This window comes from Tympanuchus pallidicinctus, unplaced genomic scaffold (assembly GCF_026119805.1).
Source record: "Tympanuchus pallidicinctus isolate F22 unplaced genomic scaffold, pur_lepc_1.0 scaffold52, whole genome shotgun sequence".
Taxonomy (NCBI): domain Eukaryota; kingdom Metazoa; phylum Chordata; class Aves; order Galliformes; family Phasianidae; genus Tympanuchus; species Tympanuchus pallidicinctus.
Window position 1 is genome coordinate 39,803 of NW_026294772.1, and position 23,135 is coordinate 62,937.

At 46.4% G+C, this 23,135-nt stretch overlaps 1 protein-coding gene across 6 annotated transcripts; it reads left to right on the forward strand.

Annotated features, from left to right (window-relative positions):
- On the forward strand, positions 1 to 20,989 carry LOC128091820 (E3 ubiquitin-protein ligase TRIM39-like). 6 transcript variants are annotated; one of them, XM_052705166.1, is made up of 12 exons: positions 2 to 412; positions 1,480 to 1,538; positions 2,103 to 2,144; positions 2,693 to 2,815; positions 3,148 to 3,210; positions 4,466 to 4,588; positions 5,681 to 5,803; positions 8,114 to 8,176; positions 10,795 to 10,916; positions 13,729 to 14,068; positions 17,367 to 17,393; positions 19,009 to 20,989. In XM_052705166.1, the coding sequence occupies exons 2-12, from the start codon at positions 1,523 to 1,525 to the stop codon at positions 19,566 to 19,568; spliced, it is 1,602 nt and encodes a 533-aa protein (XP_052561126.1). In that variant the 5' UTR covers positions 2 to 412; positions 1,480 to 1,522; the 3' UTR covers positions 19,569 to 20,989. The 6 variants fall into 6 exon arrangements, with proteins under 6 accessions (XP_052561127.1, XP_052561128.1, XP_052561126.1 ...); XM_052705165.1 differs by having other exon boundaries at positions 3 to 429; XM_052705167.1 differs by lacking the exon at positions 8,114 to 8,176 and having other exon boundaries at positions 1 to 429.
- The last annotated feature ends 2,146 nt before the right edge of the window (positions 20,990 to 23,135 follow it).

Here is a 23,135-nt window from a genome sequence, read left to right on the forward strand (position 1 = left end):
CCTCTGTGTGATATCAGTGGGGTGAACTATTCCTGAAATTACAGCTGTTTTTCTCTTAGGGATCAACCCGCACTGTGTAGGAGCCATTCATATGTTATCCATGCCAGAGGCATATCCGTGATAACTCCACCTGCACATCCTGTATGTACTGCAAATGTTCTTCCTCACAGTACAAGCAGGCATTCCTTAAAAAGAGGCACAACGCTCAAGCAAGAATTACATTTGGAACAAGACTTGCCCAGTGTGATAAAAATTTTTCTGCCAGGCAGTGAAAGGGTCGAGGGCTGACATCTGAGCAGCTTTAATGAGTTTCCTGTAACTGCACAAAGTCCAACGGCACCATATGCTTCCTGTAACTGCATTGTTTCAGTTCAAGCGAAAGCCAGCTCAGCTGAGAAGAAACACCACTGAGGTGAGAATTCTTTCAAGGTGAGTTGCTGTATCTTTATATAAATTCAGCATTATTCTTTAAGAATGCATCACTGTGTGGCCAGGAAAAAAAAATCCCTCAAAAGGCAGAGTGTTTTATGCGACCTGTTGTTCCTTTCTGACCATGAATGGACAAAAAAAAAAGAAAAAAAAAAAAAAAAAAGAAAAAATAAGGAGGAATGTAATCTAAAGGAATGCAGCTTTCTTTAATTGTGTTAAACCCCTGCGGAGAAGGATTTAGGGGTCCTGGTGGACGAGAAGCTGGACATAAACCAGAGAGCCAGCAGTGTGTGCTTGCAGCTCAGAAGTCCAACCGTGTTCTGGGCTGCATTACAAAAAGGGTGGCCAGAAGGGAGAGGAAGGTGATTTTCTCCCTCTGCTCAGGTCTTGTGAGGCCCCATCTGGAGTTCTGCAACCTGGCCTGGGGCCCCAAGCACAAGAAAGATATTGGAAGGGGTGGAGAGGAGGTCAACTAAGATGATGGAAGGATAGAAGAAAGCACTACTGTGCCTCAGATACACTAACCAATCGCCCCAGGAGTCCAAAGTCTCTCTTGCCTGCTCTTGGGCTTTTCTTCTAAACCAAATCTGTATTGCCCACGATGTGAATTAAAAAGTAATTTTCCTTTCTTTGTGTCGATGAGGAACTTTGTTGTCCTTTTTTCCTTTCTGATTAGCAGAGGAGGGGAAACTGGATAGATTGGCTTGGTGATGCCAGTCCAGGCCTATAATCTACAGTCCTTTGAAAATAGCTTGCTCAGGATCACTTCCAGAACTGGAATTAGTTTGAAGGGAAAGGCAGAAATACGACTTCATTCTCTGCCTCGGTGGAAAAGAATGGCAGGTGTCAGGCACCTCCTGCTGCATCCTGCAGAAGCAGGAAGTGTTTGGCATTTTGACCATTTATGTGAGTGTGAGGATAATCAGACAGCTGCACTGCCCCCAAAGTGTGGTAGTGACCAGCATCTGGTCATCCCACTGACTCTGCCTGCTGCTCTCCCGGCCCGTGGCAACCACAAGGTTCTGAAAGATATTTCTCTTTTGTCTTCAGACTGGCCTTTTAGGAAAGGATTGGAGAAAGCAGAAAGCAGGAGATGTCTTGGGAGCCAGGTAAGAGTGGAGTTTCTTGTGTGTTTAGATGCGATGTAAGAGAAAGAGAACCTGGGATACTATGAAAAGTCCATGACTTCAGGCGGTGCATATAAGGCCTTCCTCTCACCTCTTGCCCCTCTTCTGCTCACAGAAGCATCATCCCAGGTCACTTCAGCCACGGGGGATGTGACTGCCCTCCCCTGGGTGTACAGCAGGACACCAGTGTCCCAAGAGAGTAAGGCAGAAGCACAGAGAGCAACAGCCAAGCAAAATCATGCTAAGAAAATCATAGGGAAGGGCAGCACAGAGGATGAATCTCCCAGTCCTAGCAATGCCGTGTCTTAATTTCACCCAATTAGAATGAAGTAATTAGCACTGCAATTAATTTCAATAGGTTTCAGTGTGAGTGGGTGACTATGTTAAAGATGCTACGATGGCATTGGCAAGAATTCTACGTACAGAGTGGGAAAAAATGCCCCTGGAAATTCTCTGACGTATTCAACGCGCTGTCTGCAAGATGGTTTTTCTACTAATATTTTTTCTTGTTTCCATATTTCTTAATTTATTCATTTTGCATTGCAGAACTTCCTCTCTCTGCGTCTGCTATAACGATACATGAGAGTGGTAAGGTCGGCACGGAGAGTCGGTATAATTCTTATGGATAATGACAGTATAGAAAGAGTGCTTGTTGCCAAACATAGTTTTGGTAGATTATGTCACAAATACACATGTTTGAAGTAATCTTCTGTCTTTGCAATGTGGAGACCAGGAACCAGATATTTACAAGCTAAAGATGCATAAATAAGAAGAGTCTCATGAGGAAAAGAGGCTTCTAAGATCACACTGTACAATCTAAACTCTTTCATTGCATAAGAAGCCTGAAGCTTTAAAAAACACATTCATTCTGTCACTGGAACTGTTAATACGCCTTAAAACAACATGTTCTGTATTTCACACCAAAGCAGTGAACACAAAGGAGTCTGCACTCAATTCAGTGAGACCAGACCAACATCGGACTTTCACAGAATGTATTTGCTGTGTTCCCTACTGGAAAGCAAATGAAGCCTTAGGAAGAGTTCATGATCCCCTTGGAGGCATCCCTGATCCAATCGCTATGGGTACAAACTGCTTTTCCTATGACTGCTGATTAAAACCCTGTTTGCCTTTTCCAGCTTTCGGCAACGTGCCAGAGCGTGGCGCTCAGAACAAAAGTAGAGTGGATTCACATAACAGAAACGAGGGAAGATTCTCTAAACTGAGAAACGGAAAAGGAATACCAGAAACTCAGGAAAGAGGTAATTATAGCTGAGAGAGGACTTCTGCCCACCATGCAGGACACAGCCCAGGGTTGGCCCTTCTCATCACCACACAGCCGCATCCCGTCTCTGTGGAGCTTTCTCTGCAGTTTGAGATGTGGATCACACCCTCTGCCCAGAGTCTGACGTATCCCATTATCCTCTCCCCACTGGAAAAACTGTAGTGGCAGTGAAGAGCAAACCACCTTCCCCCTGGGCTGCCTACATGACGCGTTATTTCACAAAAGCTGCTCAGTATGTTCATGTGGTTCTTCACTGAGAAAAGCTTTCTCACATTTCCTCTTTTCTGCATCTTTCATCTGAACATAAAGATCCGGAATCCCAGCAAAATTCTTGCAGTGTGGAAGAACTAAGGAAGAAATTTGAGCCTCCGGGTAAGAATGCTGGATTGTATTTATGTAGCCTATTATCGTATCATAGATCATGTTGGGTGTTACGTGTGAGAGTGCAGGGAAATGTATGCTGAGGGATCTGTCCCTCTGAGCATGACTTAACTGTACGCTAAGTCCTGCAGCTCTGTGGGACCAAAGATCTCAGGCATCCTCAGTCCTGTGCAGTGTGTGTTTATGAACTGGCTGAACTCTCAGTTCTGGGAGCTGGAGCAGGGCCCTGCAAAGCAAGCCAGGAGGGGGGCTGTGCATAAGGGCTGCTTTCAATGCCGTGAAGCAACTGTTCTTGGACAGACCAGGCTGATCCATCCCTAATATCAGGTCTCAGCTCATATTGCTCCCCCATCCTGGAGTTCTGAACAGTCAACTCCATGTGGGCAGTAGAGTGAGAGACGTGTTCCTCCCCTCTGCTCTGCTCTGGTGAGGCCACGTTTGGAATTCTGTGTCCAGTTCTTATCAGAAAAGGAGAAATTAAAAAAAGGAATATAGGAAGTTCCACAAAAATATACAGAGGACAAACTTTATAGTGAGAACTTCTTTACAGTGTTCCAGCAAACAGAGAGGTGGTGGAGTCTTTGGAGATGTTCAAAACCAACTGGACACCAACATGTATGGCCTACTGTAGGGAATCTGATTTAGCAGGGAGGCTGGACTCCACAAGCTATAGATGTCCATTCCAACCCCTGCAATTCTGTGACTCTGTGGTCCATAAGTGGTTGAGGGATCCGCAGGAAAGGAGCATTAAGTAATAGGGAATGCCCAGGAGGGAAGGACGAGCTCTACGTCCAGATGTGGCCTATGGGAAATAATGACTTTCCTTTGTTCTCATTGCCCCCTCCACTGCTTCTTGCAAAGGCTTCCTTGCAGGTCTTTGTCCTGCAGAACAATTAAGTGTAGATGTCCCAGAGGGCACATCGTGACCTGGAGAAGGGTGAATCATACAGATATTTGCCAGGCCAGACCAGTAGTGATCTGTGCCTGGACAGAACTGAGTCTGTGCGGAATCCCATCCTTCCTGGCACGTAGGATGTGCTCTTTTCCTGCCCCTGCTCTTTCCAGGTGGCCTGCTGTTGTGGTTTAACTACAGCCACAGATTAGAATTGGAGCACACCACAGATGCTTGCTCACTCTCAAACCTGCTTCAAGGAAAATGAATGCAGGTAGAGAAACGGAATGGACTAAGTCAGAAAACTCAAGCATGGTTGTTGTAAAATGGTTGCCTTGTTGCTCACATTTTCAGCCTTAACCCACGGGCCAGAGAAACCCCCACAGAAGGAAAGCAGAGTGGATTCACCAAAGAGAGTCCAAGCAAACTTCTCCAAGCAGAGCAAGGGGAATGAAGATCCAGTAATTCTGGAAAGAGGTAACCGGGGCTGGGAGAAGAACTCTGCACACAATGTTGGACCCTCACCTCAGGGTTGGCCCTACTACTCAACTCGCTGCCACATTCCCCCTCTGTGGGGCACTCTTTGCAGTTTGGGAATTGTCTCGCCTCCTGCCATCAGAGTCTGGCAGTCCCTCACTGTACAGTTGTGGGTACAAGTTAAGTTACAAGTTGTACCCTACACTGCAGTTGGGCTGATGTATCACCACCTCCCGGCTGCATTCCCATCACGTGCACATGTAATTTCCTCATCTGGGTTGGAGTTCTCCTCATTCTCCTTCCATCAGGAATTGGAATTGCTGCTGGCTTAGCACTTGGATGGCTGTGGACTTTCTCCTCTGCAATAGGACTGTGTGATAGAGACCTGAACTCTTCTCACTTAGAATCCTCAGAGTAGGAAGGGACCGCTGAAGGCCAACTAGTCCAATTCCCCTGCAATGAACAGGGGCACCACAGCTGGATCAGATTATGGAGGGCCTTACCCAGCCTCACTGTACAAGATTTTTTCCTTCTATCCAACCTAAATCTACCCTCTTTGAGCTTGAAACCATTTCTCCTTGTTCTATTACCACAGGGCATTGATAAAAAGCCTGTCCCCTTCTTTCCTGTAGCTCCCCTTTAGATACTGAAAAGCCACTATCTGGTCACCTCACAGTGCTCTCTTCTCCAGGCTGCACAGCCCCAGCTCTTTCAGCCTGCCCTCTAGATGTCTTCTACTCCATTCCACTCAATCATTTTTATGTCTCTTCCCTGACTGCACTCCAAAAGATCTATGCCTCTCCTGTACTGAGGACAAGCTTGCTGAGGTGCATAGGACCTCACCATCAATGTCACTGACAAAAATATTAAAGAGTATCAGCCCCCAGTACCGACTTCTGGGGGGCATCTTGTATCACCCCACATCCATCCAGACACTGAGCCACTGACCACCACTCTCTGGACTCGATCCTGCACCCAGTTCTTTCTCTATCAAACAGCCCACCCTTCAAATTCAAGGAATGGACCAAGTTGGGAAAGTCAGGCACGGTTGTTGTTAAATGTTGACCATGCTGCTGTTGTTTTCTTTTTCAGCCTTAAACCACGTGCCAGAGAAATCATCCCAGAAGGAAAGCAGCGTGGATTCACACAGGAGAGTCCAAGCAAACTTCTCCAAGCCAAGCACAGGGAATGCAGATCCAGTAATTCTGGAAAGAGGTAACCGGGAGGTAACTGAAAGAAGTTCTGTGCCCACCATGGTGGATCTGCAACCCAGGTTTAGCCACTGGTTCCCGGGATTAGAATCCTGGATCCCAGTTCTCCTGCTCATCACTTGGAATGTCTCAGGAGGGTTGTATCAGAGTGAGCCCTGAGGGGTGTGAGCAAGATGTGGGGAGAACCCCTCCTGGTCCCAGTCAGAAGGCATGGCTGCCTGAGGGAAACACTTGTGGTCAGAGGAACGCAGCTCTCTGGTGTCAGACACGTCCTATTCTGGCAGTGTTTTGCTTGTGGTTGCGAGCCAAAGGCACTGGTTCTCAGACTTCCCCCACAGTCTGGCAGATCCCATTTTCTCCTCTGCACAGTACACACTGCAGCTGGGGTCATGTTCCACTGCCTCCCCACAGTTTTCCTACCACAAGCGCATGCAATTTCCTCGTCTGGGTTGGAGTTGTCCTTGTTCTCCTTCCATCCCCTTCCAGTTAGGTTTGGTGCTGACTTAGCACTTGGATGGCTGTGGACTTTCTCATATGCAATAGATCTCCATCACGCAGCCCTGACCTCTTCTCACTTAGAACAATAGAATCTTTAGAGTTGGTAGGGACCACTGAAAGCAATCTAGTCCAATTCCCCTGCAACGAACAGAGACACCACAGCCAGATCAGACTGCCCAGAGCCTTATCCAGCCTCATCATAAAAGTCTCCAGGGGCAGGGCTTTAAACACACCTCTGGGCAAACTGTTCCAGTGCCTCATCATCCTCACCGTAAAAGATTTTGTACTTCTGTGTAATCTGTATCTACCCTCTTTGAGCTTGACACCATTTCCCCTTGTTCTGTCCCACACACCCTGCTGAAGAGTCTGTTGCTTTCTTCCCTTTAAGCTCCCCTTCAAATACTGACAGGCCACTATCGGGGCATCTTGCAGGCTGCACCTCCCCAGTGCTCCTCTCCAGGCTGCACAGCCCAGCTCTTCTAGCCTGTCCTCGTAGGAGAGGGGTTCCATTCCATTCCATCATTTCTGTGGCCTTTTTCCCTGGATGTGCTCCAACAGGTCCTTGTCTGTCTCATATTGGGGATTCCACATCTGGGTGCAGTACATCAGGGGAGGCCTCGCCAGAGCATAGTAGAGGGGCCGGTTTACCTCTCCAGACCTGATGGCCACTCTGCCTTTGATGCAGCCCAGGATACAGCTGACTTTCTGGGCTGCAAGGGCGCTTTGCTGACCCTTGTCCAGCTTCCCATCCACCAGTACCCCAGGGTCTGTTTCAGCAGGGAAGCTCTCGATGCTTTCATCCCCCAGTTTATATTGGAGGATGACTCAGGTGCAAGACTGTCCAGGTTCCTCACAGTGGTCTCCTGTCCCTCTGGTGTGTCAACTGCACCTCACAGCTTGGTGTCGTCAGCAGACTTGCTGAGGTGTGCATTACTCCACTGTTGATGTCACTGATGAAGGTATTAAAGTGTATCATCCCCAGCACCGACCTCTGGGGGACACCACGTGTCACCCCACATCCATCCAGACGCTGAGCCACTGACCACCACTCTTGGGACTCAATCCTGCACCCAGTTCTTTCTCTATCGAACTGTCCACCCATCAAATCCATATCATTCCAATTTGGAGAGAAAGTTATTGTGGAGTATCACGCCAAAGGCCTTACTGAATTCAAAACAGGTGACATCAGAGGCTCTTCCATTGTCCACTGATGCAGTGACACCAAACTACCAATCTTAACAGTGTTTAGCACCACATTGGAGAAAGCCCTAAGCTAGGTGCTCAGAAGTCAGGATGCATCCTCCTTTCAACAGGAGAATCCACTGAAGATCTCCTGAGCTCCTTCCCAAACCAAGCACTTGCACTATTTGCTGGAAAAGGCAAAAGCCCATAGCCCAAGCCAAGGCCTGAAAAACACAACTGACTTCTTCAGATCCCACCAAAGTGAGAGGGAGGGCTGCCTTGTAGGGAGGAGAAGGGCAGGAGCAGAGCAATCACTTCGTGCACCGGGAGGAATGGAAGGGGCAGAGCAAGGCTTGTGATCCCTTCCCAGGATGGTTCATGCACTATGGCGCTTGGACTGCATGGCAGCTCATGGAGATTGACAGCACAGGATGGCATTACTGGGGTTCCAATCCACGATGTTCAAACCTCACAGTACGGTGGTGAGGTCTTTTTTTCACAGCAGCAAATATTTCTCGAAGTGTCTGCATGACGCCTTATTTCACAAGAACTATTTAATATATTTATGGGTGTCTTGAGTGAAAAAACTTTCTTACATTTGCTCTTTTTTTTCTCTCTTTCACTTGAACTTAAGATCCAGAAACCCAGATACAGCCTCAAGGGATCCAAGATCTGAAGAAGGTGTTCGAGTCTCCAGGTAAGTATGCTGGATCACATTTCTGTAGCCTGTTTTCATACCACAGAACATCTTGGGTGGGATTTATGAGAATGCAAGGAAACAAACCCTGAGGGACCTGTCCCTCTCAGCAAGACGTGGTAAGCCCCCCTCCTGGTCTCAAGCAGAAAGCATGGCTTTCTAAGAGAGATGCACTGGGTCAGAGAGGCGCTGTTCTCTGCTGTCAGGCACACCCTACTCCAGCCATGTAGCCCCACAGATCACACTTCTCATCCAGATCTTACTCAGCAAGGACATCTTTTCCAGAAGTGTCAGCAACGACTGGCAACTTTGTCAAGGCTAATCAAAAGGTTTCCATCCCTTTGGCCACATCAAGAGATGTGGGGTTGGAAGACAAGAGTAGGGTTGGAAGACCAACCCTATGCTAAATCTCCCATCTCTGTGGGATCAAAGAGCTCAGGCATCTGCATTTCTCTCCAGGGTGTGTTTATGAACTGGCTTCACTCTCAGGGCTGGGAGCTGGAACAGGGCTCAGCAATGCCTCCGGAACCCATGGACTGTGGTCATGAATAAGGGCTCATTTGAATGCCACGAAGCAGCAGTTCTTGGAGAGGCCAGGCTGATCCTTCCCTACCAGCAGGTCCTAGCTCACATTGCTCCCCCATCCTGGAGTTCTGTTCAGTCAGCTGCATCTATCAATCTGTCAGGAACGGTCAAGCAACTGGAGAACAACTGGGATGCTACAGGCCAGTCTGCCTCACATCCATCCCTGGGAAGGTGATGGAACAACTTGTACTGGAAGCCAGCTCCAAGTAATTGGAAGAGAAGAAGGTTGTCGGGAGTAGTCAATGCAGACTCACCAAGGGAAAATCGTGTTTCACCAACCGTGGAGCTTTCTGTTATGTCATCACTGGCTTGGTAGATAAGGGCAGAGTAGAGAATGCTGTGTACCTTGACTTCAGCGAGGCGCCTGACAGCTTCTTTAACAACATCCTTGTAATGAAACTTAGGAAGTGCAGGATAGATGAGTGGACAGTGAGGTGGATGGAGAACCGACTGAGTGGCAGAGTTCAGAGGGCTGTGATCAGTGGCTCAGATGCTGCTGTAGCTAGCAGTGTTCCTCAGGGGTTAGTGTTGGATCTGTGAGTCTTGTTCAACATCTTCATCAATGATCTGGGTGAAGAGACGGTTAAGCCTCAGCAAGTTTGCTGATGAGAGAAGGAAGGCTGGGAGGAGTGGCTGACACAACAGAAGGCCGTGCTGCCATTCAGCAGGTCTCCTGGGTAGGTGGGAGTGCAGGCTGGAGAGAGACACAATGAGGTTCAACAAAAGCAAACGTTTAGTTGTGCACCCGAGGAGAAATGACTGCATGCCTCAGGTTAGGTACAGGTACAGGTTAGGGGATGACCTGCTGGAGAGGAGCTTTGTGTAGATGGACCTGGGAGTCCTGGTCGTCAGCAAGTTGCCCATGAGCCAGCAGAGGTGGCCAAGGAGACCAAGAGTATCCTGGCGTACATTAAAAGAGAGTGGCTGGCAGAGTGAGCCAGGTGATCCTCTCCCTCTACTCTGCCTTGGTGAGCTCACGTCTGGAGTACTGTGTCAAATTCTGGGCTCTGCAGTTCAAAAGAAAAACAACCAGGGATCTCTTAGATAGAGTCCAGCCACAGGGCCACGAAGATCATAAAAGTACCTGGAGCATCTCTCACACAAGGAAAGACTGAGAAACCTGGGACTTTCAGCCTCGAGAAGACCAAGAGGGGGTGTGATCAAAGTTCAGAAATATCTGCAGTGTGGGAGGCAATTGGATGAGGTCTGACTCTTCAGTGGTGTGTACTGATAGGACAAGGAGCAGTGGCTAAGCAATGGAAGTGCCACACAAATAGACGGAGAAAGAACTTCTTTGCAGCGAGAACTTCTTTAGAGTGTTCCAGCCAGCACTGGAACAAGCTTCCCAGAGAGGAGGTGGTGTCTTCTTCCTTGGAGATCTTCAAGAGTCATCTGGGCACCCACCTGAGTGACCTGCTATAGGGAACCTGATTTAGCAGGGTGATTGGACTCCATGATCCCTAGAGGTCCCTTCCAACCCTTGCAATTCTGTGACTCCGTGATCCGTGAATGGCAGAAGGATCCTAAGAGAAGGAGCACAAAGCAATAAGGAAACCCCAGGGGGAAGGACAAGCTCTACTTCCAGGAGATGTGACCCATGGAAAAGAGTGATAGTGATTTGTTCTCGTACCAGACAGTCATTGCGTCTTGCAAAGGCTTCCTTTCAGGTCTTTGTCCTGTGCAACATCTGGGTGCAAATGACTTGAAGAAAGGAGAATAACACAGAGGTATGCCAGGCAGGCCAATTGTGATCTGTGCCAGGGTTGACCGGGCAGCTGAGACTGTGCTGAATCTTTTCCTTCCTAGCATGTAGGACATGCCCTTTTCCTGCCCCTGCTCTTTCCTGGTGGCCTGCTGTTGTAGTTTAACCACAGCCACAGATTCGAATTGAAGCACTCCACAGATGCTTGCTCACTCTCAGACCTGCAGGAAACAGAATGAGCGTGGAGAGGGAAGTGGAATGGACCAAGTCAGAGCAGTCAGGCACGGTTGTTGTTAAATGTTTACCATGCTGCTGTTGTTTGCTTTTTCAGCCTTAAACCACGTGCCAGAGAAATCATCCCAGAAGGAAAGCAGCGTGGATACACATAGGAGAGTCCAAACAAACTTTTCCAAGCAGAGCAAGGGGAGTGAAGATCCAGTAATTCTGGAAAGAGGTAACCGGGAGGTAACTGAAAGAAGTTCTGTGCCCACCATGGTGGATCTACAACCCAGGTTTAGCCACTGGTTCCCGGGATTAGAATACTGGATCCCAGTTCTCCTGCTCCTGGTCATCACTTGGAATGTCTCAGGAGGGTTGTATCAGAGTGAGCCCTGAGGGGTGTGAGCAAGATGTGGGGAGAACCCCTCCTGGTCCCAGTCAGAAGGCATGGCCGCCTGAGGGAAACACTTGTGGTCAGAGGAACACAGCTCTCTGGTGTCAGACACATTGTTCTCTAGCAGTGTATTGCTTGTTGTTGGGAGCCAAAGGCACCCCAGAGTCTGGCAGATCCCATTTTCTCCTCTGCACAGTACACACTGCAGCTGGGATGATGTTCCACCACCTCCCCACTTCTTTACGAGGGTCACAGTTCACTGGTGTCAGATGTATGGATGGATTCTGGTTTGCACAAGAAGGCAGGGAAGACATGATCATTACTTCTAAAAATCTCTAGCTGGTGGTAGACCTACAGGTCCTCAGCTGCCAAGAGGGAAAAAGAGCAGACTTTTCATGCTGTTAACAGTCTGGCTTTATCACTGTTGTCTGGTGGAAAAACAATGGCAAGAGGCTGGGAGTTGTAAGTTAGGGAGAGCAATGCTGGGAAATCAGCAAGGGAGAATAAAAGACATAGAGGGAGAAGTGAAGAGAGGGAGGTCAGGCGCATAGTTTCCCCACTTCCATGTGGGAGACAAGACTGCAGGTGGTAACAATTCTTCATCTCTCTTCCTCTTGGAAGGCAGAGAGTCTTTGAGGAGCTCTCAGTGCTACTTACACACTGTGAAGGACCCTGCTGGGGCTCTCGCTTCTCCAGCCTATGGAACCTGCTACAATCTCTCCCTTTCACCACTCATATTTGCTAACCAACATAGAGCCTTCTATGCCACAGTGATATGAGATTATGACTTGTGGACGTGGCACAGATTATGGCTTGTAGACATGGCACAGGACAATTCCTGCCCTCTGTTCGGCCCTGACCGACTCTGCAAAATCTTGAGGCAGAATCTGAGGGCCTTTCCTGATCCCTCTGGCACTCAATCAATTCAAATCAATACAGTGGAGGTGGAATTTTGTTCTCACTTCTGTCCTCTTCCATCCAGAGCTGGTGTGCCTTGGACTGCAAGGAAGGATTCAGTTCCATGGAGCAATAAACACAAGAGACATATCGGTCTAGATGGAGAGGGAGAGAAGGAAGCTTCAGAAGCTTCCCCTCTTCCACTAGAGAAGGAACAGAGCAGAGAATAGGAATACTAATGGATTCCTGCCTTTCTACACGTTCTTGCCCTCTACAGAGTTTCCTTTCTGTGAAAAGAGCATCTGAAGGCCATGTTTGCTCTTAAGCACACTGTAGGGAATGTCTGCTAAGGAACTAAAACTGAAAGATTTCTTCCCCTGACATGAAATGCACTACCTTCTCTGAGAGACAAGGCCTCAAATGGCAGGAGGCAGTGTCAGCTTCCAGTCTCTCTTTTCTTTTTTAAAAGGAAGGACAAACACCTCATGGGGCCAAGAATCCACGAGGGCAGAGATGGAGAAGATTCTGAGCAAGAAACTGGCCTAACAGGTGAAGTGAACAGAGGGCACACACGACAATGAAAATCAGGAATTCTTTGTCTACTTCACACTGGCAAGCAGATTTCAGGTGTTTCCACGAAGGCAGGACTAAATTGTGCATAGTTTTAATGCAGGGAGGCAAACACCGTAGGATCATCATGCCACCAGAAAGGCTGTTGCATATGTGTAAGCACTGCTCAGAAGAACTTAAACATCTCTTTGCATCACAGACTTCATACATAGAACCATTAAAATCTCTTCGAGGAAAATGAGTGATACATCCATCATAACATGGACAATCTCCCTAAACTCAAACAGTTTGAGACAGTGAGTGAGCCCAAAGCATTTTCTCAGTGATAGCAGAGGGCTGCCAGCCCTTTTCCTGTGTGCTTTTTCTCTGAGAAATCTCCATGCAGGTGACAAGTCTGCAGGTGGTAACAATCCTTCATCTCTCCTTCTGGAAGACAGAGAGTGTTTGAGGAGCTCTCAGTGCTTCTTACACACTGTGAAGGACCCTGATGGGGCTCTCACATCTGCAGCCTATTTAACTTGCTACAATCTTTCCCTTTCAAAACTCATACTGCTAATCAGTAAAGAGCCTTCTATCCCACAGTACACAGACTGTGGCTTGAGGAGATGGCACAGGGCAATTCTTAGCATCTGTTCTGCCTGGACAGACTCTGTCAAGTCTTCAGACAGAATCTCAAGGCCCGTGCCCTTTTCTCATCTCTCTGGCACTAAATCAATCAAAATCAATGCAGCAGAGGAGGAATTTTGTTCTCACTTCTGTCCTCTTCCATCCAGAGTTGCCTAGGTACAGGCAGGTGTGCCTAGGACCATGTGATAGGATTTCCTTCCTTTAGCAGTACGCATGAGAGACAGATTGGTCTTGATGGAGAGGGAGAGAAGGAACTCTGGCTCAGGCACTTGGTTTCCCCTCATCTCCTCCACTGGATAAGGAACAGAAGACCTGAAATGGATTCCTCTCCCTCTACACATTCTTGCAATCTACAGTGTCCCCATACTGCTGAAAAGAGCTTCTGAAGGCCGTATTTTGGGCTTCAGCATATTCTCGTGAATGTCCACTTAGGAACTAAAACAGAAAGATTGCTTTCCTTGACATTTCTTACAGGAAAAGTACTTCCTGCTTGTACAGAATACTCCTCAGACGACAAGAGGCAGTGTTAGTTTCCAGTGATTCGTTTCTTTCTTCACGGGAAGGACAGTGGAGATGAGCACCTCAGAGGTCGTGGAATCCATGAGGGAGGAAATGGAGAAGATTCTGAGCAAGAAACTGGCTGTGTTGCAGAGAGAACTGGTAATGACCCAGCATGCAATCCCACCCATGAATGAACTGACCAACACCTGGACTACCCTTCAGAGTATCTCTGAGAATGTGCAAGCCCTGCAGAAAGATTTGGAGAACATGCATGTGTCCACAAAGGAGGGCCTTCAGATGCTCAGAGCAGACCTGGAGGAAAGAGTACCAAAAGCATGGAATACACCCAAAAGGTCTGAGTCTGAAGAGAATCTCTTGGATGTAGAGAACCATGGAGGTGAGCATGGCTACCCTCAAGCGAGCTTTCATCTCCCTGTGTTGGATCGCCTATGAGCACATAAATCTTCAGTCAGTCTCCTCTAAAGAGATGGGAGGGAGAACTGGAGTGGTAAAGAAGAGGAAACATCATGTTTGAGAGAAGGGAATTTAACAGGTGAACAGTGGGCACACACAACAAAGAAAATCAGGAATTCATTGTCTCCTTCCCACTGGCAGACAGATTTCAGGCATTTCCAGGAAAAAAACAAAGGCCTGAATTCCTTATTAATTTAATGTGGGCAGGCAAAGATCGTAAGCAGGAACATGGAATCTGCCATTCCTCCTCCATTCATTCATAAGCAGGAACATCTGCCATTCCTCCTTCTTTACCTTAGCTGAGCAAGATGCCATCTGGTATAGAATGTCCTTTTTTCCTATTGGGGTCTGCTATCCTTCAGATGCTGAAATATCCTCAGATGCTACCTAGAGGGCAGAAGAGTGAAAGGTCTAAGGGTTCTGGGTCTGAGGAAACACTGTTCTTTCTGAAATACCAGTCCAATGAGCACGGCCATCCTTAAGCAGGCTTTCATCTTCACAGACGGTAAAACTGTTCAACAGGACTGAATCTACTGTGCACTCTGAGTTTTCATCATGCTTTTTCTGTGTGCTATATGTTTTATTTGGCCTCTTACAACAACCCCAGGCGATGACATAGCACTCCTTTCATTCTCTGCTTAGGACTCTGAGATTCCCTTGCTGGCAGGAGCTCAGTGAGAGACTATAGGAGTGACTGGCAAAGCTCTTGACAGCTTTGTCATAGGACAAGTATTCCCTCGGGAAGCCTTTCTACCCTGGGAGGTTCATCACTGTAAGAGGAGCGCCCCCTTTCTGTCCATGGTCTTGCCAAGATGATAAAGGGCCCAAAGCATCTCCACTTTGAAGAACACCACACTCAACTGGTGAAGAACACCAGGGTCTGTTCAGCCTGGGGAAAAAAAGACTCAGAGGGGATCTGATAAATGTTTATAAATATCAGAAGGGATGGTGGAGGTAAATGGATGAGGCCAGGCTCTTATTGATGGTGTGTAATGACAGCACGAGAAGTAACAGCCTAAAACTTGAACATATGAAGTTCCCTACTAACATGCAGAAGAACTTCTTTATGGTTAGGATGATGGAGCACTGGAACAGGATGCCCACTGAGGTTATGGAGTCTCCTTCTGCGGAGATATTCAAGACCCTTCTGGTGACCTACCTCTGCGACCTGCTGTAGGTTACCTGCTTTGGCAGGGGGTGGTCTTGATAACCTCTAGAGGTTCTTTCCAAACCCTGTGATTCTGGTTTTCATTCCTTTGAGATGCATTTCTCCTTTCTGAACTGAAGTTCATTCAACAATGAATGAGAGCTCACAAAATGGTGTCCTACATTTCACACAGCCCAGTAATGACTGGACAAGGGGGTTGGTTTAAATTAAAGGAGGGGAGATCTAGATTTGGTGTTAGGTGGAAAACTGTTACAAGATAGTGAGGCACTGGCACAGGTTGCCCAGAGAAGCTCTGGATAACTCACCCAGGAAGGCTCTGCAAAGAGGAAGAATACCTCCTACTCCATCAGATTGCTCAGTGCTCAGTAAAGCCTGATTTTGAATGTCCACAAAAACTGCCACCTCTCTTTGCAACCTGTTCCTGTTTTTCATTACCCTTATTGCAAAATAACCTCTGTTTTATATCCAATCTAAATCGTTAATTGCAATTAGAAACTACCTGTCTCAGCTACCTGTCACCTCCAACAGAAACAACACTTTGAGAGAACTGTGTGTGCTAGGAGATGTGATGGGGAGGAGAAGGGATGATGAACATTGCCTGGGTCAGAATAATGGATAACTGTTCCTCTATTTATTATGGTACACATCCTTAGAAGAATCAGAAGCTGGAATTGAGTGTGGACAACAAGCAGATTTTAGGGCATTCTAAGACAAGTGTTACACTGATAAAATTTCCTTTGCCATGAGGAGGCACAAATCCCTACTGATGGCTAGAGAATAACACTACCTGCAGACGGCCCAGGGTGGTCCATCATCAGGAAGAGCATTTCAGCAAGAACTCCTCTGCTCCTGTTGTGTGAGAAACCTGAGAGGCTGCCCTCTAAAAACTTCATCTCCTTGTTCCCTATCCCTTCTTCCCTGCTGTGAACTTCTTGTCTTCTTTCTTCTATTCAAAGATTCCTCCCTTAAAAGATCACAAGAAGACTGACAAAAGAAAATAGTGCAGGGGTTTGACGATGATGAGTAGCACACTCTGCATAGTAAAGTTCTATTACATCGGGTCGCCATCTAGATGGTTTATCTTGAACAAATCTGGAAAATCTGATGCTGGAGAGTCACCTTTCTTTCCTGATCAGTGGTCTGACCAATCCTTCATTCCTTCAGCAAGTACTTCTTAAGGGAAAAAGAATGAGAGCCTCAGCCAATCTCACAGCAGCTTTTTATCCTCCAGAGACTTCCCAGGAATTTAATGCAAGCACTCTGTGCCAAGTGTCAAGAAGCAAAAATACACACGTAAGGAATTATTCTTGTCTCTCCAGAATTGGTTACTTGTCCTGCCTGGGGTCAGTGAATGTGTGTCTACAGTTGTCTTTCAGGCCTCTTGGTCTAGAAGCATAAGATCTAAATATGAATGAGGTTTCTCACCCTGAGTCACACTGAGACCTGAGAGTTGATAAAAGCATGTGTGTGTGGCAGGTGGAGTGGGTCTGGGTGCCACATAAGGCAGGTAATTAGAAAATGGTGCTTAGATTTTATTCCTCTTTTCTTCTGTGTGGGGGCACGTTCTGAGAAGAATCAAAAGCCAGAAGCAACAATGGACAAGCAGCAGATTTTAAGGGATGGTAGGATAAGTGTTTCATTGAGGAAGCTTCAGCTGCAAGTATGATTTAGTTAGGAAGAGTCTGTGCTCCTGGCATTCCTAAATGTGATCATCTGCATTCAGGACAAATTGAGATAACTCTGCAAATTCATGTCCCTTGTTCTCTACCCTTTCCTTCCATGCCACAAGTATGACCTTGTTTTTCTTACCTTTAATTATTCCTACCTTGAATTTAAGCTTGGTTACAGTTTTGCTGTGGAAGACCAAGCCCTCCCAATGGCCTGAGACTTCACCTTCTATGGTGGATTGACACGCTTACCCAACTACAGAACTAACATGTCATGTAGGAGAACACGGCGCTTTCAGTCAGCAGCGCAGACTGTGTCTCATTATACTTGAGGCCATCATGCCTTGAGAAATCCACTAACTGTCTGCTTTAATTTTTTCTCACAGGTTTTTTCAAAATGCAGCGCTACAAAGGTAAGCAGAAAGGAAATGATGGACACGAATTCTCAGAGCCTGGCTGCACCTCTGAAATACAAATCCAGCCCAGGTGCAGAGTTGTATGGAAGACAACGTGCTCAGAGGAAGGAATGACTGATAACTTCTTTCTTGTGCACTGCCAAAGACCTGATGTATGCTTGGCAGGAGGCATTTTAGCTGTGTGTAGCCAATAGTGGCTGCTTGCATTGGCCACTTCAGCCTCTGTAACACACTCCTCTCTTTGCCCTCTTTGGAGTGAGAGGGGATTATTTCACAGTATTGCACCTTGCTAGAGGCCTGTCCAGTGATCATAATGTGCACAGGTTAGCTGGGAGAGAGGAGGGAAGAAATATTTCCTTGTTATTGCGCCAGTGAAAATCACTCTTAAATTCTAACCCACAAATCATCTGAGTGTGGTCAACAGAAATTCAAAGACGTGTTTGAGCCCACAAAGTCTTTCTTGATGCTGAATGCCTTCTTCAAATGATCCCTGTTAGAGTGCCTTGCAGTTCATGCGCCCTGGGTGGGCATCATGGTTTCAATAGCAGGCCAAGTATCATAGAATCATCGAATTGTAGAATCACCAAGGTTGGAAAACACTTCTAAGATCATCCAGTCCATCCATCCACCATCACCAATTGCTTCCACTAAACCATGTCCTTCAGTAGAACGTCTAAACACTTGAGTGCTTCCACTATTGGTGACTCTACCACCTCCCTGGGCAGCCTGTTTCAGCACCTGACCATTCTTTCAGAGGAGATGTTCACAGAGTCAAACCTGAATCTCCCCTGACACAGCATTAGGCCATTCCCTCTAGTCCTATTGCTAGTTATATGGGAGAAGAGCTCAACCCCCACCTCACCGCAACCTCCCTTTCAGGTAGTTGTAGAGAGAGAGAAGGTCTTCCCTGAGCCTCCTCTTCTTCAGAATAAATAATTCCACTTCCCTCAGCCACTCCTCTTAGGACTTGTGCTCCAGACCCCATAGAAAAGCTTCATTGTTTTTCTATGGATATGCCACAGGGCTTTGATGTCTCTCTCACAGTGAGAGGCCCAAAACTCAACACAGTCCATAAGGTAGAGCTTCACCAGCTCTGAGTACAGAGGGATGATCCCTCATTGCTCTTGCTAGTAACACTATTTCTGATATAAGTCAGGATGCCATTGGCCTTCTTGGCCACTTGGGCACAGTGCTGGCTCACGTTCAGCTGACTGTCAAAAAATACCCCCATTCTGTTTCCTCTACACAGTCTTCCATACGCTTTGCTTCAAGTCTGTAGTGTTGCCTAGGATTGTTGTGGCCCAAGTGCAGAAGCTGGCACTCGGGGTTGTTGAACTTCATCCTATTCGCCTCAGCCCAGCAATCAGCTGGTCCAGATACCTCTGTAGGGTCTTCTGTCCTCCAGGCACTTCATCACATACTTCAATTGTGGGAATGAAGGGTCCTGGGAGAATGAGAGGGGAGAAGTTAGGGTACCCTGAGGCAATTAGCTACTGACTGCACCCTGAGTAGAGGGAAAGTAAGATGTGAGTAAGGACTAAGTAAAGAAAGTAAGTCAGTAAGTCAGACCTTGTGTTTTCTTGCTACTTACAACATGACTTGATCATTGCAGTTGATGTCACCCTGAATGCTGACACGGCTCACCCCAGACTGGAAGTGTCTGAAGATGGGAAGAGCGTGAATGATACCGGTGTGATCAGACAGGTGCCCAGCAAGGAGGAGAGATTTGATTCCCACATTTTTGTGTTGGCAAAGGAAGGATACACATCCGGAAGAAAATACTGGGAAGTGGATGTTGGAAAGAGAAGAAACTGGATCTTGGGTGTTGCTTCTGAGTCTGTGGCTCGTAAAGGGACTGTGAACCTGTCCCCAAAGAATGGCTTCTGGGTCATAGGGTTAACAGATGGGGAAGAGTATTGGGCCCACACGGATCCTTGGACTCGTTTGACAGCGAGTGGTAGACCACAGAAGATTGGGGTCTTCCTGGACATCTCTGCCAACAAGCTCTCATTTTATGATGCCAAAAAGAAATCAGCTTTGTACACTTTTACCAGTATTGGTGATAGCAGACTGGAAAGGAAATTCATTCCCTTCTTCTCAACAGGTTCTGGTGTCTCAGCGCTTGATACTGAGCCACTGAAAATCGTGCAAGGGTTTGATGATGATGATTGAATGTGTGATTAAATACAGATTGTGAAATGAGACTGATATGTTGTCAAAAAATCCCCAACTTTGTGTTTCCCAGTGAAGTCTAGCTAGGTTGTTGGTACCAGAATTTTTCAGCACTGCTTGCTATTCCTGCTGTGAGACAGCAGAAACAAGCACTAGAAATCACGTTGATAAATGGAGTATAGCACTCAGCATCCTTATGAACTCCTTATAAATCATGAGTTTTATTAAAGACTCGTGTGCGGAACTGAAATGTCTTTTCAGAGCAGGAGGTGCAAGATGTACCTTTCAATTTGATAGCCCCTGGCTGTTTCTTTCCCACCTCAGTCACATGGAACTAAATTCAGTATCCAGGAGATGTCCAAAAGCAGATCACATCAGACTCATATAGTCAAATCTGCATCAGTCACATCATGCTTCTTCTCTTCAGTTCAGTTCACATGTATCTTCCATGCCATTTTTGTAGGTATGAAGATCAGTTTGTGGTTGAAGTTCCTGTTCCTCTCCAGAGGCATCAAAGCATAGCAAGGGTTGGTCTGTCATTCCTAAGGGTCTAAAATGTCTGATAAATTTTATCCAGAGATACCAAATAGAGAATTATTAGGATTTTGCTATTTTTCCTACTAAAGCCTCAACTGTCTAGTCCAACAATCCTTTAAAAATGGTATGGAAGTCGTTCCTGTCCCCTTATTCCAGTAGAAAACCTGAAGCATGGATGAGGGGCTTTGTAGTGTTTCAATGTCCTTCAATTCCCAACCAGTGATGATTGACATCTTCCACTTACCAGAATCAAGGTGCCAAAACTTCCTGCTTCACTCTGGGCATTGTAGACCACTCCAGACTTCCTTCTAATTGCAATTGCTCACAATCAGTCAGTTAAGGCTCTCCTTTCTGAATTTTCATGGAGTGTCTTTCTCAAAAGGGATTCCCAAAAAGTCCCATCAGTTCCATGAAATTGGAAGCTTGTATTTCAGTAATTATTTACCTATTTTATACAGTAGTCTAAATTCTGTCAATTGAATTGTTCTAAATCATGTTTGATGAGACTGAACAACCTGCTTTAAGGTAAAGATGCCCTTTCCCACGGCACAGAGTTTAGAGGACAATCTTTAAAGGTCTTTTCCTACTCAGACCATCCCAAGTATGAAAAGAAATGAAAACATGTAAAATCATAATAGCAAGTGGAGAACCAAACAGATCACAAGAAGCATTCAGTGAAAGTTTTTGACAAATGAAATAGCACAACTTTTAGAAGAATTAGGAGATATATTACATCAAACACACACAAAAAAATGTTCTCCTTTCATATTGTAAGTTCTGGTTAGTGCCTATGAGTATCTACATAAATCCAAGTGTGAAAAATCCTACTCTGTAATTCAGTGTAACCACAGTTTAAATAGAAATAAATGATTTCCTTTCTGTTATTTGCCCACGTCTTACTATTTTCCACTTACGTTTGCTTATGTCTCAAACTTCCAAGGGGTTTACAGACTGGCTGAAGTTGGGGAGATCCCAGAGCAGGGAAGTCCACAAGCCCTGCATGGGTGAACAAGAATATCCCAGAAAAACTCAAACACACACAAAAAAGGGTTTTTAAATAGGTAGGGCATAATGTGGTTACTTGTCATACAGTATGGATCTGGGGTTAGATAGAGGCAGTAAAGCCTTAGAGTTGAAACAGTTTATGGATTTATTTCACAATCAAATCACTGATGGATCACATAGGAGGCTGCTGTATTTTATCACCTACACAACTTGATGCCCTTGAAGACAAACACAATCATAAGCTTCAGCAAAGTGAGCTTTTTTATTTGTCTTGTTGGCATACATTCTGAGGATGCTATTCAAAGCCTGATCATGAAATTCATACCAGGATACAGAGCGACAGAAAGACACAGATGTACCTTGATTGCTGAGGTTTGCTGCTTCAGAACTGTCCTGGCCAGGACAGCAGTGACTGATCATGAGGTACAGGGGGGTTTGGTCAGCTCCTTCATCCAGGGAACCCTGAGATAACAGAGCAGCCCAGCAGCTCTCACCAGAGTGGCTGACGTTGAGACGAGCATTGCCAGGGCAATTAGCCCTGCTAGTGAGTCTGCTGGTTTGCTGAGGCTGCACCCTGGTGGAAGGCTATTGCCAGGAAAAATGTGGAGACCAAGACCTCAGTCTAGGTCCTATGCATACATGGGAAGGCTGCTGCTAAGAAAAATGTGGGAACTCAGACTGAGGTACTGAAACAACACCCTAGTGCACGGGTCTCTGGCTGCAGTGAAGTGCCAGAACCTGGCCTTTGCAGTGTTAGACAATGGAGACAGCACTTGTGTTAGATACAGCCAAGTAAATGACTCACTCAGCCTTGTGGTTGACCTGAAGGAGAAGGTGGGGAGGCTGAGGAGGGAAATGTGAGAGGGAGATTGATTGGTGGTCCCAGTTCCTATCGGCCCTGAGATCTAGGCAGCCAGTTTAGGCTCCACATGGATCACATCTCCCCACCCTGCAAACAGGTGGTGGAGGGGAGCTGGCAGGCAGGCAGTGTTCCTACTACTGTGAACCCTATGTCCTCTCCTCCTCCTAGCAACAGTGATGAAGAATAGAGTCTTCAGTCCATTCAGGTCCTCTTGAATGGTAGCACAGCCTTCAGGTGTGTCAGCCACCACTCTCAGCTTTGTGTCATCAGCAAGCTTGCTGAGGGTCAACTCTATCCGTTCATCCAGGCCATTGATGAAGATACTGAAGAAGACCAGATCCAGCACTTACCCCTGGAGAACTGCTAGTTACAGGCTTCCAACAATACTCTGTGCCACTGATCACAGCCCTCTGAACTCTGCCCTCAGCCAGCTCTCAGTCCACCTCACCATCTACTCATCTATTCCACGCTACCTTCATTACAGCTGTGTGACACAATGTCACTTGCTGAAGTCAAGGTACACCACACTTACTGTTCCTCTCCCATCTATCATCCAGTGATGGCATCATAGAAGGCCACCAGGTTGGTGGAACATAATTTCCCCTTGGTGAATCCACGTTGGCTTCTCCTGATAACCTTCTTATCTTCCAATTACTTGGAGATGACATTCAAAACAAGTTGTTCCATCCCTTTTCCAGGGATGGAGGTGAAGTTGGCTGCCCTGTAGTATCTTAGATAATTTTTCTTGCACTTTTTGAAGACTGAAGTGACACTGGCTGTCTTCCAGTCTTCTATTTTCTTTGCCTGGACAGACTTATCATGGTGCTCTGTTTTGTTTTTTTTTTGTGGTGGTTTATACACGACTTGGAATTCACACCCAATCTCAAGAATACTTTCAACCAAAGTCAGAAACTGTTCGTATTCTCTTAGTTGAGAAGAAGTAAGATAAAAGCTATTTTACTTCAAACTGGTTTTTTTTTTCTACTTTTTTTCCCATGTTTTCTTTTTTTTTTCTTGAATCCTACTTTCCTTAATTTATGACATCCTAAGATGATGTTACCTCTCCTCCCCTCTGCCCTGACCACTTAAAATACAAAACAAATAAACAACAAAAAAAAATTTGCAGTTAAAAAAACAACAAAAACAACAACCAAAAACTCCAC

Excerpts from the sequence above, each read along its gene's own strand:
- LOC128091820 (XM_052705166.1), top strand. Across the intron at positions 2,145-2,692 it reads TATAACGATACATGAGAGTG|CTTTCGGCAACGTGCCAGAG; the intron begins GTAAGGTCGGCA and ends TGCCTTTTCCAG. Across the intron at positions 14,069-17,366 it reads GGATGTAGAGAACCATGGAG|GTTTTTTCAAAATGCAGCGC; the intron begins GTGAGCATGGCT and ends TTTTTCTCACAG.